General features: G+C 41.7%; 1 protein-coding gene across 2 annotated transcripts; it reads left to right on the top strand.

Annotated features, from left to right (window-relative positions):
- The first annotated feature begins 3,023 nt into the window (after positions 1-3,023).
- aldh18a1 (aldehyde dehydrogenase 18 family, member A1) lies at positions 3,024-16,828 on the top strand. 2 transcript variants are annotated; one of them, XM_041962584.1, is made up of 18 exons: positions 3,024-3,372; positions 3,551-3,667; positions 5,722-5,873; positions 6,381-6,530; positions 6,831-6,935; positions 7,531-7,683; positions 8,378-8,468; positions 8,859-8,983; positions 9,624-9,768; positions 10,269-10,342; positions 10,551-10,650; positions 10,977-11,197; positions 11,405-11,542; positions 11,637-11,832; positions 13,452-13,573; positions 13,742-13,928; positions 15,459-15,554; positions 15,724-16,828. In XM_041962584.1, the coding sequence occupies exons 2-18, from the start codon at positions 3,577-3,579 to the stop codon at positions 15,918-15,920; spliced, it is 2,343 nt and encodes a 780-aa protein (XP_041818518.1). In that variant the 5' UTR covers positions 3,024-3,372; positions 3,551-3,576; the 3' UTR covers positions 15,921-16,828. The 2 variants fall into 2 exon arrangements, with proteins under 2 accessions (XP_041818518.1, XP_041818517.1); XM_041962583.1 differs by having other exon boundaries at positions 7,531-7,689.
- The last annotated feature ends 229 nt before the right edge of the window (positions 16,829-17,057 follow it).

Here is a 17,057-nt window from a genome sequence, read left to right as displayed (position 1 = left end):
GCTGAAAGTTGCTATGCAGTATGTTGTACCGTTACCATATCACTGTCCTGTTCATTTGGATGCAATGTTACAACATTAGTTATCATGCTCATCAGTAAATTAGTCCAAATACAATTAGCTTTTATCCCAATTTGCAATTATCTTGCCCTTTTAGACAGTATTCCTCCTTTGTTCTTCTGTTTTGTGATGTGAGAAAATCTCCCTTTTTCCTTTAAATGAATCAGGTTTTCTGTGAAATTTAGTCCATTTGCACTTGACATTAAATACAGTCTGGACGCTACAAATCATCTGGCTTGAAAAAGTATGGATGAGTGTAACAAATAATTAACAAGTGAATCTGTGGATAATGATAAAGTAATGCAACTTACTTTTTCTGCTGGTCCTTTCTTCTGACAAACCTTCTTTGCACTCGTTCTTTATGCTGCTACTGTTTTGTTTACTTCTGTCAATGTTTCCCTTTGTTCCAGTCTGTCAGAACCTTTGCACCAATAAAGTTTGATCTTCAGCACCTCTGATCTTTTCTGCTTTTCTTCACTGGGTAACTGGTCAGCTTAACAGTGGGGGATGAGTATCGGGGGGCTTACATATATCTGCAGCTATTTTAGAGTGGCTCTGCTGCCACCTGGACATGCCACTTTGACCAGGGAGATAATGAGTGCAGACATGATGAATGAAGCACAGATGCACACTCCAACACGGATTATACACACAACCCAATTATTGTATTGACATATAAAGTCCCAAAGCTCAATTTCTCTATTTTAGAAACATAAATGACAAGCAAGCAGGTGAGAAGCCAAATGCCAACACAAACTGTACTTCAATGAAATGTCATTTTTCAGGCAAAAATACCAAATATTAGCTGGTTCCAGCTTCTTAAATGCATGCTAGTGGTTCTGTGGCTGCACTTTTAGGCACCTTACAGGTGCTTGGAGTAAAATGCCAATGTCACATGCTTGCAAGCGTGCTAATTAACAAGTTGAGGATGACAGGAACACCACTAGCTTTGAGGGTATTTCATCATAAAGCAAATTAATTAAGAGTAATTTTAACCCGATGGTGGTGTCAAATGAAAAATCAGGGATCATCAAAGTTCTTATGATTCATCCTGATGGGGACATGAATGCCTGTACTCAATTCAATGGCAATTCAGTTCAGTTCCACAGCAATAGTTGCCGATTTCACTGAAAACCACGCATGTGAACCCCATACTTGAGAAAAACACTAATTTCTACACAAAAGTCTGTGCCAATCCATCTGGTCGATGTTCAGATATCTCACAAAATAACTGAAAACTTTGACCTGCTGGTGGTTCAGGGATTTAATAAAGGAATCATCCTCTGGAAACCATGAATGCACCAATAGTTGGTGGGACATTTCAGCCTGGACCAAAGTGTAAAAGTATATACACTATCAGGATCAGCTTTTGGTCACACACATTTATCTCCTGGTGTTTACAGCTTCAAGCAAACCCTACATTGTCTGTGTTGCCATCAGGTGTAGCGTTTGTCAGAATCTGATTGTGAGATGTTCCTTCCTGATAAAATGCCACAGTCGTCTGTGCATGTCGTATTAATTTTGTTCATGACCAGCACTTAAAATTATATGTTACAAAATTAACATGGAGTTCAGTTTTAACAATTAACATTTGTTTTAGTAGAAAGAATCAGTACTTCTACCAGTTCAAAGGGATCAAAATGAACAGATCTGTAATAGGTTGAAAGGATGTACACACACACACACACACACACACACACACACACACACACACACAGTTAGTGGATTAGTGGAGGCAGGAGTAAGGTAAGGGTCAGTTTCCTTCCCCTGAGTCAGATGGACAGATAAAAGAGCGAGGAGGAGGAGGAGGAACACAGAAGAACAGATAAAGGGCAAAAGCGGACAACAGAGGAAAGAACAGGACAGATGTAATAGAATAATACACATTTAGCCAGAGCTACAGGAGCCAATTTAGTTATCTATGGTCCTCGGGGCAGTGGGAGTCCGATGGTGTCAGTCAACTCTGCTCTGGGTTACTTTTCATTTAGTCACAGCAGGCTAGCGCAGGTACAGGAAACTTTCATCACTGTTGCAGCCCTGTGATGTTGCCACCACAATGAACGGTGCCAGTTAATGAAAAAACTAATTAGGACAGTCAGGCCCTCTGCACCCTTGTCTTCCCATGAGTTTCAGAGTAATTAACTAAGAATGATTATAAATAAAAATTAGTGAATAACTTTATACATTTGGTTTTAAACCGTGGTGGCTGTGTATTTTGCCACATACTGTAAAATACAGAGTCGACGGTGTGAAAAACAATGTAGAATTTATATATTACTATCACTACAATACCTGAGCTTTTTATATATTGATTAAGCATGAATTACATGCCCCTATTATATGGTTTGTTAATCTAGAGTGAACATGCCAAATACCATGCCTCATTGCTTTTGTAAGATGCAAATATAATGTATAAAAATTTCACCTCACTGCAAAACACCACCCAATTTCTGTTCAGGAATATTATAAATCAATAAACACAGGTTAAAATCGTTGCTTAAAAATCTTTTCAACCAAGTTGCTCTTCGTGTACTTATACACAATTCCAAGATACAATTTATAGGAAGATAGTAATAGACATACAGCTGAAACCAAAGACAACAAAGATGAACAAATTTACATAGAAATAATTTGTACAAACAGTGGGTGAAAAAAATGTTGCATATATAAATATATACAAAAAGTACCAATGACCAACAACATACAATATCTATATATAAGTCAAGTGTTTCTGCAAATTGTAAATCTCCAATTATAACTTCTAGTAACTAATTTGACCTATTTTTGATCTAAAGTTAGCGTTGGTTAAGAAACGTGACGGAACCCAGGTAATAGGTATTTTATTAGGGCTTTTTTTTTCTAAGCAGAGTTTTATTTTGAAATTTGAGACTTCACGCGACACTTCCGTTCTACTTCCGCATTTCGCCGGCCGGCCTGACGCCACGTCCTGCCACTTCACCGCCAATTTACGAGGCTGTCCGTGTAGGAAAGCAACACTTTAATAATGTCAGCGCGACCACAAAGGCGAAATTAATTATCGGTGCTTTATCTACAGCGGAAATTAGTCGACAGAGGGTGAAGTAACGATAGCGACGCGGCCGGTTTACTCTTGTTGCAAACCGCTGTGACAGTTTCATCAGCAGCCATCTGAGTAAGGGGAGGAGTTCCACACATGCAGAGCCCACCTCTGTTCAAGTTTTTGTCTGAAAAATGAAGGAATAAGGGGTTAAAGAAGATGAACAAGACTCTATAGAAGACGTTACACAGGGCAGGTACATACACAGGACAAGCTAAACTGGAACTTCAAGAGGTCAAGTAAGAACAAACGCGCTTAATTACTTTACCATGCAGGGAACCGGTGGGATTATGTTCTGACTACATGGAGATTATGCTTCCATTTAAATATAATGTTCATCTGTTGTTTCTCTGTTAAAAATCACAGCTTAATGTATTTGATGAGGATTTTCTGTGTGTTTCCCACTCTCTCTCATAGTAAATAATAAAGGCATTAAACGCACCATGCTGCTGCAAAGGCTGAGGCTGTGTTCAGGGGGCTCACTGGATTTCCAGAGACACGTATGCCGGTTACTCACCAGACCTCTGACACAAGGCAAGCAATGCTGCAGAGCCACGCTGTGACACCGTTTATCCCGTGTAAACAATGTCAAGACTCCAGTTTACAACCATCCGGCAGCGTGGATCACAGAAAAGTTAAACAACAAACTTGGTGCCCCAGATCTGTACATAAAGAGAGCAGATTGGGTGTAATACAAAGGATCTGTTACTAGAATAGTCAATTCCACGATGATTCAACTGACAGAATAAATGTAAGAATATATTCTGTCAGGATGCAAAAATGCAAATATTTCCCAGTTGTAGCTTCTCAGTTTGCAAGATTTTCTGCATTTCATGTTATGAGACAGTAAACTGAATTTGATCAGGTTTTGTAGTTTCAAAACACAACTTATTTTGAGACAAAACAGTTTTAAGACATCACATCAGGCTCTAGTGATCTGTGCTGGAAATTTGACACTATTCTTTTTGACATTTTATAGACCCAACAATTGATTGATTAATTAATTGAAAAAACTAATCGGCTACAGCTGTCAACTTTTTAATTAATTGCCCACTATGTTGCCACTCTATGAATCGGTTTGAGTAGTTTTTGAAGAAGTCAAAAATTCTCTTTTCTCTGTTTTATTTTACTGCAAATTAAAAAAAAAAAAAACTTTTTTGACTGTTGCTCCGACAAGACAAGCAATTTGAAGATTTTTATTGTTTTCTGACATGTCGTCTACACAATTCATTGATTAATTAATGATAAACAACCATTAATGGATGGTGTAAATAATTTGTTTCAACCTTAAAAGATGAGCATCTTGGTTTTCTGCTAAAAGTAGATGAGTGAATTCAGGATTTTACCAAAGAAGTCAACACAGTATCTGCAGACAGATGTGATGAATAACATACTGAGCAAACATTGACGGAGATGTTGTGCCTGCAGGGAGTTTTCGGACGTGCTCTCGTCTGTATAGGACATCCTGGGCTTCTCCCTCCCTGTCTCTCTGTCTCTCTGTCTGTGTGTCTGTCTGTCTGTCTCTCATGTGCGCCTCATTGCTCCAGAGAGATGTGTAATGTCAGCACAGGCTTTTCTGCCCGCCCTGCTGATGTGGCAGTTTGAAGGCTGTGATTATCTAGTTTCCCGGGTTACAGATGGATGTAGAGGGGGGCTTTTGCTCTGTTTGTCTCACTCATGAAATCAATGAAACAAAAACCCTGCGAAACAAGCTCGTTTGCACAGTTTTGCAATGTTTGCAGTGCTTTGTGTGGCAATTTACACACCAATATATTGATACATCAGCTAATTTGTTAGTAGTTTTTAAAGCACAGTTTTCAAACAGTCTTCAGGCACCTAAATCACTATTTTCCTTATTTCTCCTCTTTTGCTTTCTGAATTGGTTCTCAGTAGATTTTATTAAACTGACTTTCAGTCATACTAAGGTTTGGCAAAATCAGCCCCCCACGATCTGTTGATTAATTAATCACAGAAACATAAAATGATGAAGTGCTGACATTTTTTATCTGAAAGGTCAAAGGTCAGCTTTACTCTGACATCATAACATTCTGCAGAAACACTTTTCTGGCCATTATTGAACACCGTAACTCAGGAACAGAAAAGCAGATTGTGACCATAGTTCACATTTGCTCAGATACATAATTGGTGACACTAATCTTGGGCGTCCACCTTAAAACTGCTGACTGTATAGATCTGTGCTGCCGGCTTGAAGATGTGCGTGCGAAGCATCCATGTTTTACTTTGCAGCAACATCCGTTTTTGAAGCATTGAAGTCCACCACAGGCTCATTGGTTCTGCTGATATTGAGCTTCAGGCGATCGTCGTTGCACCATGTGATTAAGCTCTCTCAAACAGTCTCAAAGTGAAGCTGGCATGTTTCTCACTGGATTTTATTCGCTGGAATCATACATGTCAATATAAGAACTTGATTTGTTGGTGTAGGCAAGGTGGCAATTCTAGATGTTAGATGCAGCTCAGGTCAGTGGGATTATGTCTCCTTGGATTTTGCCAACGCGTAACATTGAAAGAAGTGATAAAACACTTCCTTTTTCACAAGTAATGTAAAAATAACGTCTTCTGTTCCTCAGTTCCCCAGGGGAGAGCTCACGCCGGCTCCTTTGCACACCGCGGTGAACTGCGTCAGGCCAAGAGGATCGTGGTCAAGCTCGGCAGTGCTGTGGTCACCCGCGGCGATGAATGCGGCCTGGCTCTGGGGAGGCTGGCCTCCATTGTGGAGCAGGTGAGAAGCCAAATGCCAACACAAACTGTACTTCAATGAAATGTCATTTTTCAGGCAAAAATGCCAAATATTAGCTGGTTCCAGCTTCTTAAATGCAAGATTTTGCTGCTTTTCTTTGTCATTTATCATAGTAAATGGAGAATATTTGGGTTGTAGACTGTTAGTTGGACTATACAAGCAATTTGAAGACACTTTGGGCTCTGGGAAATAGCGATGAGCATTTTTTTCCAATTTCTTTTGACATTTTATGCAATGAACGATCAATCAATTAATCATGACAATAATCAGCAGATTAATCAAACAAAATAAGAGCCTTAAAGCCTTAATAATTAATTAAAAAAAATTTATTAACAGATAAATTGTGACAGAAATGACTCGTTACCCCCTGGGGTAAAGAGCTAAGAAGGTTTGTTTTTTTCCTTTTAAAAGCTGAATCCTCAGTGAGTCTGACAACAGTCTGTGGGTCCAGCTGAGGTGAGTTAATTAATTGGGTGTGTTGTTGTCCAGGTGGCCATGCTGCAGAATCAAGGCAGGGAGATGATGATTGTCACCAGTGGAGCGGTGGCCTTTGGCAAGCAAAGATTGAGACACGAGATCCTGCTGTCCCAGAGTGTCCGACAGGCGCTGCACTCAGGACACAATCAGCTCAAAGACATGGTAAGAAGAGCTGGAGGAAAGTATTGAGGCCTTAGGTAACCGAGTCAAATGAAGAAGAAATTTAACATGTAATGCTTTTTCTTCTTGAAGATACACTGGTCCAGTCTATTGTGATACAATAGCGTGCAGTAAATTCTACCTTTGTGACGCTTAATGTTTAGTGTCTCTTGAGACTGTGTCGTGCCATTGTATTGATTGCCCTGCAGTGTAAAGTGGTTTATTAACAGGCAAAAAACTGGACAGATAATGTCTTTCCTTACAGAATCAGTGTAACCAGATATCTGCTGCGTTGTGTTGTAGTCATTGCCAGTGCTGGAAGCCCGGGCCTGTGCTGCAGCTGGACAGAGTGGCTTGATGGCCCTGTATGAGGCCATGTTCACCCAATACAGCACTTGCACTGCGCAGGTACTGACATACTCCATGACAAAATAATGCTCAAGAAGTGTATGTACTATGCAGAGTAACACATTAAATTTTTTTTCTCTCCTTTTTCCAGCCCACTGGCCAGAATAAAATGTTGACATTGAACATTTCTGCAAACCATGTATATGTTAATTTTGTACATTTCATATGTATTGTATCATTATTTCTGTGATTAGGGATCAAAGTGATGCAGTTACTATGACGGAGACATGTATATGAGCTGGTTTTCATTATAATTCAGTCATCAGGAGGTGGCTGACTTTTTTAAAAGAGGTCAGGACGTTTTCCAGCCATGTTTGTGGTGAGAAAACTCATTTTTAACGAGAGGTTGAGACATTTTCCAGCCGTGTTTGTGCAGGCAATCCCAGGTATTTTAAGCCAAAACACGGTCTTTTCCTAACCCTTACCAAGTGGTTTTTGTGCCTAAACCTAACTAAACCTTCACCACAACGTTGTCATATGTCATAAGTTTCCAAATATCTGTGGTTTGCAGAAACGTACAATACCAGCATTTCTTCTGGTGGTTGGTTTGACTCTGTCTTAATTTTCTGCTCTCTCCTCCCTCGTGCGCTGTCAGGTCCTGGTGACAAATCTGGATTTCCATGATGACGACAAGAGGCAGAACCTTAACAGCACGCTGCAGGAGCTGCTGCGTATGAACATCGTGCCCATCATCAACACCAATGATGCTGTGGTGCCCCCGCCGGAGCCCAACAGCGACCTGCAGGGGGTAAATGTGGGTACAGATAGCATGGGGGGGGGCGAGGCTGGTAGCGGTGATGGCAGCGATGGCAGCAGGGGCAGTGAAGGTAGAGAGAGTGTTTAATATAGTGTAGACGGTTGTTGGTTTTTTTTTATCATCCATGCACACACATGCTGAAACATCTCTGCCATCCTGCCTCACCTCATCAGCTCTGCCCTCAACCGTTAAGGCATGTGCATGCAAGGAGGGGGTGGATGGCAGCGCATGCACTCACTGGGTGGGAGGTGCTTTCGGAAGGGGCTAGGACTAACACCTGTAGGTAGACGCCTCCTCTACCTGTTCTCCCACAGAAATAACTAACACCTCACTCTCTCTGTCAGCCTTTTTTCTTTTTAATTTTGGGCAAACTCCACTCATGCTCGACTGTAAGTAATTATTTTGAAAACTCAAATAGACTTAATGTGATTGTTTGTCTGAGGTTTTAGTTTATCGTGCAGACAAATTTTCACAGGCATGAAAACATCATGCCTAAAATGTCCCCTGATGGTCCTACAAAGTGACAGTTCCATGATAGAAGTGTACTGAGCACACTCTTAAAGTACACAAAGCATTTCAGTATTTGTTTCTGTTGATCAGCCCTTAAGAAAAAGGCTCAAATGGTTAAATGGCAGATGGCTGACTTTCTGCCACTGCTTACATCAGCAGTTTTGTGGTTCTGCAGGTGATCAGCATTAAGGACAACGACAGTCTGGCGGCGCGGCTAGCCGTGGAGATGAAGGCCGACCTGCTCATCGCGCTGTCTGACGTGGAAGGTATGTGTGTTACCACAACAACAGTCTGGGTCAGCTGTTAGATAACAACACCATCTGTTTGCGCGCTTCACCGGGAAAAAATAGACACCCCACTCAGGGTCAACTCAGAGTCATATGAGGGAGGCAAACACAGACCTTCTGCCTTCATGTTTGAAACTGATGCTGATGGGGTTGCCACGAGGTGTGTGTGTGTGCACGTGAATGTGTCGGATTGAGTAGATTTGGAAGGTGGACTTAGAATCATTAGTCTCTCAAATTAATTTGCCAGTGAAATGACCCACTTATTTGTATGTAGTAGATGTACAGTAAATTTTAGGATTGTGTGTCATGCTGCAGTTTATTTTATACCTGTGTATGAGCAAATATGTTTAAGTGTTGTTGCTTTCGTAGGATTGTACGACAGCCCTCCTGGAACAGATGACGCCAAGTTAATTGACATCTTCTACCCTGGAGACCTGCAGTCCATCACCTATGGCACAAAGTCCAGAGTCGGGATTGGAGGCATGGAGGCCAAAGTATGTTAAAAGTCGTCAGTCACTTGGGTGATTTACATTTAAGTAAAAAGCCTTATCTTTGTAGACGTTCATCTGACGGGCAAAGTGCAAAGCTACTATGGATTTTTTGTTCTTCTACTCATGTTTGCAGCTGAAAATTCTGTTGAGCCTGTTAATGGGAGATGTGAACAATGCATTTTTAGATTGTAAAAACTATATAATCTGATGATCTTGTGACTAGACAATAAGTTAATGTACTCATGTACTGTGCTTAAGCATAATTTTGAGGTACTTTACTTGAATATTTCCATATGATGATACCGTAGGCTTCTTCCTTTGTCATATATGATAACATCAGTCACAGGAGAAAGTTTTCTCAGTCTTGTCTGAATGCATGAAGTGTTTTTTACATTGTGCTGGTTTAACTTAAGTAAATGATGTGAGGACTTCATCTCTACCTACAGATCCTAAAATATCAGAATTATTTGGCACTAATGATAGCTGTTGTTATCCTGCAGAACTGCATGAAGTCATCTATATTGTAGTCAAATGTTCATGTGGCCATTTTGTTCTGTTTGACATTTATGGTGCTTATCATGTGTAAAGACATCAAGCAAAGACTTTGTTTTAAATTGTGTGTTTCTTTCTGTGTTTCTTGCAGGTCAAGGCTGCACTCTGGGCCCTGCAAGGCGGCACCTCCGTGGTCATTGCAAATGGCACCCACCCCAAAGTAACAGGTCATGTCATCACTGACATAGTGGAGGGCAAGAAGGTGGGAACCTTCTTCTCTGAGATCAAACCTGCAGGTGAGTTCACCTGGGCCACACACTTTCTCTCTCAGCCTCTTCTCACGTTAGTATTATTGCAGCCCAGCTGCAGCTGCTGCTATTTTATTTGCTCAGTCACCAGTTAATGAGGTACACCTCTCTAAAATGAGCCCAGTCTAATACAGCAGACCTGCATGTTCAGTTTTGTTGAAACTGTTGATTGAAGAGGTGGTGATCAAATCTTATCGTCATTTTGGAGGATGTAGTTTGTGGTGCTGCCGAGTTGTTTTGCATTATATTCTTCAAATATTTTGTCCACCATGAAACACCTCATATTATTACCCAATACAGCTCAACAGCACCACAAACTACAACCTCCAAAATGATCATACAGTTGAATCAACACCGTTCTTAAACAGTTTAACAAAAACTGAACCCTATAGCCTTTATGAGGGTAGGATCTACTGTAGCTCTGCTTTATTAGACTGCATTAATTTAGGCTATGTGTGCCTAATAAACTATCCATGACCCTTCACCAGGCCCAACTGTTGAGCAGCAGACAGAAATGGCACGAAACTGTGGAAGAACCCTCGCATCTCTGCACCCAGACCAGGTGAAACATTGTTTTAAATATATTCTTTTAAGGATTTCAGTTAATTTGTAAAAAATATGTTAATGTAGGGTATAAACATATCATATCACATCATAATTTCAAAGGTTAATCCTTAGATTAACTTTGCAGATACAGAGAAACACTGACCCCTTGTGGGTAGATGTGCTACATGCTCATCCTGCCTGTATTTGGTTGGCTGTGTTGACAGAGGAGTGAGATCATCTGCCATCTAGCAGAGCTGTTGATTGAGAGGAAGGATGAGATTCTGGCTGCCAACAAGATGGACATGGACCTGGCTGCAAGTGCAGGTAATGGAGAGCCACGATGAGTCAAGTTTTGGGAGGATGTAGAAAAAAATGGACTCACTGGAGTTTTAGGTCCTTTCAGAGAAATATATGACCACATATTCTTAAAAAAGATTATTACCAGCAGACAGATGTAATTGTTGCTTTCTTAATATTGCGACATTAATTTATTTAAGAGATGATTTTGTAAAAAAAAATTCCAAATGGACAGCTCAATTCATATCTGTCCACCAGAGGGCGACTGGCACTTTCCCTTTCTATGGATTCCTTCACTCAATAAGAGTTTGTCCCACCTGAACATGAAACATCACTCTCCCTCCTTTTCACAGGCCATTTACCACCAGCCATGCTAAAGCGTCTGAGCTTGTCACCAGTCAAACTGAACAGCTTGGCCATAGGTCTGCGCCAGATCGCTGTGGCCGCCCAGGACAGTGTGGGCCGTGTGCTGCGCCGCACCAGGGTGGCTCACAACCTGGAGCTGGAGCAGATCACTGTGCCCATCGGAGTTCTTTTAGTCATCTTTGAGGCCCGACCTGACTGCCTGCCTCAGGTAACCATGCAGAGCTGCTATAACACAAACTTAAAAAAAGATTTGGAGAATTAGCAGATGCAAACAACATAAATGCATTATAAAGATGGAAAGCACATCTCTTTGGAAATTATGCAATTCAACAGTTATTTTCCCTGATTCTATCATCTTCTGGTAGACTTTGAAAGGACTGTAGTAATATCCCAAATCCTGTGTGTTTCTCTCTAGGTGTCAGCATTAGCCATAGCCAGTGGCAACGCCCTCCTGCTGAAGGGAGGCAAAGAGGCAGCCAACACCAACCGCGTCCTCCACCAGCTCACCCAGGAAGCCCTTTCCATGCATGGAGTCAGAGAGGCTGTGCAGCTGGTAAAATTAGTTCCTACACATTTATTAAACGGCCTGAGAAAACCTGATTTGTGCCTTCATGTGTCTGTGTTGGCAAACCTGTTTTTGTTACAAGGTGAGCACTCGTGAGGAGGTGGCGGATCTGTGCAGGCTGGACAAGCTGATCGACCTGATTATCCCTCGAGGTTCATCCCAGCTGGTGCGGGAAATTCAGCGCGCAGCCAAGGGCATCCCGGTGCTGGGTCACAGCGAGGGAATCTGCCACGTCTATGTCGATGCAGACGCCAGCGTTGACAAAGTCCTCAAAATCGGTCAGCATATATAAATCTCCCTGCTGACTTATACCGCATGAATTAATACAACTTGTTAATTTACCTAATATTAGTTTAATGTACGATGTAGAGTGTATCTGGAAAGTATTCAGAGCGCTTCACTTTTTCCACATTTGGTTATGTTACGGCCTTATTCCAAAATGGATTAAATGCATTTTTTTCTCAAAATTCTACACACAATGCCCCATAATGACGTAACGTGTTTTTTGAGACTTTTGTAAATTTATTAAAAATGAAAAACACATATACATAAGTATTCATAGCCTTTGCCATGAAGCTCACAACTGAGCTCAGGTGCATCCTGTTTCCACTGATCATCGTTGAGCTGTTTCTACAGCTTAATTGGAGTCGACCTGTGGTAAATTTAGTTGATTGGACATGATTTGGAAAGGCACACACCTGTCTACATAAGGTCCTACACTCGAGAGCGCATGTCAGAGCACAAACCAAGCATAAAGTCAAAGGAATTGGCTGTAGACCTCCAAGACAGGAGGTCTTGAGGCACAAATTTGGGGAAGAGTACAGAAAAATTTCTGCTTCTTTGAAAGTCCTAATGAGCACAGTGGCCTCCATCATCCATAAATGGAAGACGTTCTGAACCACCAACACTCTTCCTAGGGCTGGCCGGCCGTCTAAACTGAGTGATCGGGGGAGAAGGATCCTAGTCAGGGAGGTGACCAAGAACCCGATGGTCACTTTGTTAAAGCTACAGCGTTTCTCTGTGGAGAGAGAACCTTCCAGACGGACAACCATCTCTGCAGCAATCCACCAATCAGGCCTGTATGGTAGAGTGGCCAGACGGAAACCACTCCTTAGTAAAAAGCACATGGCAGCCCGCCTGGAGTTTGCCAAAATGCACCTGAAGGACTCTTCGACCATGAGAAACAGAATCCTCTGGTCTGATGAGACAAAGATTGAACTCTTTGGCCTCATGTTTGGAGGAAACCAGGCATCGCTCATCACCAGGCCAATACCATCCCCACAGTGAAGCATGGAGGTGGCAGCATCACGCTGCAGGGATGTTTTTCAGCAGCAGGAACTGGGAGACTAGTCAGGATAGAGGGAAAAATGAATGCAGCAATGTACAGAGACATCCTGGATGAAAACCTGCTCCAGAGCGCTCTTGACCTCAGACTGGGACGACGGTTCATCTTTCAGCAGGACAACGACCCAGAAGCACACAGCCAAGATATCAAAGGAGTGGCTTCAGGACAACTCTGTGAATGTCCTTGAGTGGCCCAGCCAGAGCCCAGACTTGAATCCGATTGAACATCTCTGAAGAGATCTGAAAATGGCTGTGCACTGACGCTTCCCATCCAACCTGACGGAGCTTGAGAGGTGCTGCTACGAGGAATGGGCGAAACTGCCCCAAAGATGGGTGTGCCAAGCTTGTGGCATCATATTGAAAAAGACTTGAGGCTGTAATTGCTGCCAAAGGTGCATCAACAAAGTATTAAGCAAAGGCGTAAGGCCTTTAAGGAAAAAATGAATTTATCCCATTGTGGAATAAGGCTGTAACTTAACCAAATATGAAAAATTGAAGTGCGATTGTAGCCAATTGAGTGTGACAGTAATTGACTGATATTTTTCTGTTCCAGTCAGAGACTCCAAGTGTGACTACCCAGCTGCATGTAATGCCATGGAAACTCTGCTGATCCACAGGGACATCCTCAGGACGCCACTGTTTGACCAGATCATTGACATGCTGCGTACTGAGCGGGTAAAGCACCAACTGTATAAAGATCCTCGTTCAAATTACTCATCAATTACTGAACTCATCAAACAATGTGATTATAGTAACATTAATATTAAAACATGAAACAGTTATTGAAAAAAGTGTACTTAAATAAGATAAAAACATCTTAAACATTCTGTGTGGTGTCACCAGGTGAAGATTCATGCAGGCCCTCGGTTTGCCTCCTACCTGACATTCAGCCCATCAGAGGCAAAGTCTCTGCGGACAGAGTACGGTGACCTGGAGTGCTGCATGGAGGTGGTGGACAGCATGCAGGAGGCTGTGGATCACATTCACAAGTATGGCAGCTCCCACACAGAGGTTATCGTCACAGAAAACGGTAGGTGGCTCAATGCGTTAGTGCTGCATGGCAAAAATGCGCATCTTAAAACATGCACTTTCCCATTATTTTGGTCATATCTTCATACCTCAGCATAAAAAAAAACAACACTGGTCTTGTCCTGCTCACATCTTTTCATGTAGGTCTGCTATGCATTAAGTTTTCCTCCCTCTCTTGCTTCTCTTTCCACGTCCGTCTCACTTTCTGCCACAGTGACTAATGAGCAGCGACACTTTGTTGTCAGGATGAGTGCACAGCCTCCCTGTGTGACTCCAATGAAGGGGACAGAGCCCATTTCAAATGTAGAGCAGATGCTAAAGCACGGTTTAAAAGGCTTGTCCCCGTCATAACTTTGGGTCATGTTTAAACACATTTACATCTTTCAAGTGAGCCATTACACTGCATCTTTCTTACTCATGTGGAGTCGAGCCATTCTGTGCAGTTTCCAGAGTATTTCCCGACTTAAAGGCCTTGGCCATATTGCCAGTGGACGGTGCCTTTTTCATGACACATTCATTTGTCTGGCAATTTTTAGAGTGTGATGACATCTTGATGTGAACTAAAGGTGTCCCATAAACATTTAAGGGCTTTTGGTCACATGAATAGTGCTGTTTTGTAACATGAATAGACTGCAACAAAAGCAAAACGCATGCAAAGACTGACGTACAAATCGCTCCGCAATGGTTAAGATACAAATACGCAGAATATTTCACAAGCTTCTGTGGGTGAGCAGCATCTGAAAAATGCAAGAGAAAGTGTGCAGTTCACATTTCTGCATTGAGGAGTACTTTCACCTGGCGTGGAGGATGTGCTGCTGCCATCTGGTGACCACAGAAGGTACCTCAGTGAATTAAAATGTTTTGCTTGTGTCAATCTGAGCTAATGTCGAAGTAGAGAGAGAGAGAGGGAGATTTATATGGATGGAGAGAAACTGTGAATAGAATAGATATATATATATATATATATATATATATATATATATATATACATGCACAGACATGCAGATTAGTGGATTGGTAGATAATCTGTGAAGTCAAGAGAAAAACCTTCCTGATTGTATTCACTAATACAAATATTTGCTAAGTATTGACATTAGGATGAGCTGGATTTCAATTCAAATCTTAACTCAAGGATTTCTCCTGATGACTTTTGGGCCTATAGGCTTGTCCACATCATCCCATCCAAGACAGTAGAATGATAGCTAGACTTTTTTATGTGGGTTGATGTTCACAGTTCATGATTTCAGAGCACTGGGTGTGTAAAAACAAACAAACGAACAAACAAAAAAACATTGGCAGAGGTAATTGTGACTGCAGCGGCAGCCACGAATACATGTAATTATGTTATGAAATCCTGACGTCTTGTTTTAGCATTTGCTCTTATTCAGTGTATTAAAGCATTATTTCAACACGTCTTTTATGGCGCAGCTAGGCGTTGTCACATACTTCTTGTTAATACCTGACAGGCTGTTAGATCAGAGGTACAAGTGTTGTGAGCTAGTAGCACCAATAAGCTGTCTCTCTCCTGCAGAGGACACAGCAGAGCAGTTCCTGCAGATGCTGGACAGCGCCTGTGTTTTCTGGAACGCAAGCTCACGTTTCGCTGATGGCTACCGCTTTGGACTGGGTATGTGGTGGCCTGATCACCGTATCATCCATCTTTTGTCCTCTCTCTGTGAAATCTTTTTCAACAGCCTTCATATTCTCATCATTTGTTGTTTGTCTCTCTCAGACTCATGTGTTATGATGTTTACAGTTCTCACTGGCTGTCTTTCTCCCTCTGTCTTTGTCTCTAGGAGCAGAGGTAGGTATTAGCACAGCTCGCATCCACGCCCGAGGCCCTGTTGGCCTGGAGGGGCTGCTCACCACCAAGTGGGTCCTGAGAGGTGACGGGCACACAGCAGCTGACTTCTCTGAACACGGTACCATGAAGTACCTCCATGAAAACCTGCCTGTCGGGCAGCCTCTTGCTGGGCAGCGGGACAGCAACTAGACCAGAGACTTTCAGAGCACTCGCTTGGCCTTAACGTTGGTCAAAGTGGTGTGCCCACCAGCAGATCCCCCGGGGGTCTTGTCGCAGATAATGGCTGATGTCACTGTTTTTACACCTCTGAAACACACGGCACGCAGAGAGACGCTTAACAAACCAATGGTCCGTATTATCAGCCCAACTGTAAAGTTGTCCCTGCTCAGACTTTACTAGTGTTCAAGGGTTAAGATTTCACAAATGTTTTAAATACTACCTCAGCATATAACAACACATAATACCTCCACAATAATACATGAAGTGGGGAAACTGAGCAAGAGGGGAGTTTAACTAGGATTACTGTAAGACAGTAAATACACACTAGTTATCATATATCAAAGGAAACTGAAGTGCTTGAAATGATGATTTTTCTTGAATGAAGTAGTCTCAGGACAAGAGACTGACACTAAGTCACAGAAGAAATTTAATTTCATCATGTCCCAAACATCAAAACCAAAACGTACGTACTAATTTTACTGTGTAAAGCCACCCAAAAGCCAATGTAGCCAATAAAAACACAGTAATGTGATGTCTTTTTCTGAAATAGATTTTATTTGATATTGCATATCAGTCGAGTCTCTCAGAAAAAAACACTTCAGCTATAACTGTACATGTTATGTAGCTGAAGGCCCAGTTTTATTTCAGGTGCATTGGCTTGTTACCCACATGGTTCATTCTCATTGTACTGTAAGTGCTTTCTTTGTCCATGCAACATTTTTTTTTCTTTTATTGCTGTAATTTCAGTTTGAATTTTACTGATAATGCTGATGAAGGTTATTTCACATATGGACTAACGCCAGTACAAATTGGCACTTGATAGTACATTTAAAAAAAAAAAAAAAATCCTGGAGTCTTATAGACGTCCTGTATTAAAACGTAATTGAGTTAATTATAGGATGTATGGTATGACGAAAATACGGTCGGATCAGAAATGTACTGCTTTCGTTTTATAGCAATGGAAGTTAAAACACACTCCAACTTTTATGCATCCATTTTATTTACCATTTTTTTTATTTATTTGATCATTGTAACGAGTTGTGCTCATTTTTCTGTGCTTTGCTGCTTCCCTGCTTGTTCCTTGTGGCGCCCAAAGCCCCTGTCAGT

The sequence above is a fragment of the Chelmon rostratus genome, chromosome 21 (genome assembly GCF_017976325.1).
Source record: "Chelmon rostratus isolate fCheRos1 chromosome 21, fCheRos1.pri, whole genome shotgun sequence".
Classification (NCBI taxonomy): Eukaryota; Metazoa; Chordata; class Actinopteri; order Chaetodontiformes; family Chaetodontidae; genus Chelmon; species Chelmon rostratus.
The sequence above is the reverse complement of the archived record's forward strand: the minus strand, read 5'-3'. Positions and strand labels throughout refer to the sequence as shown.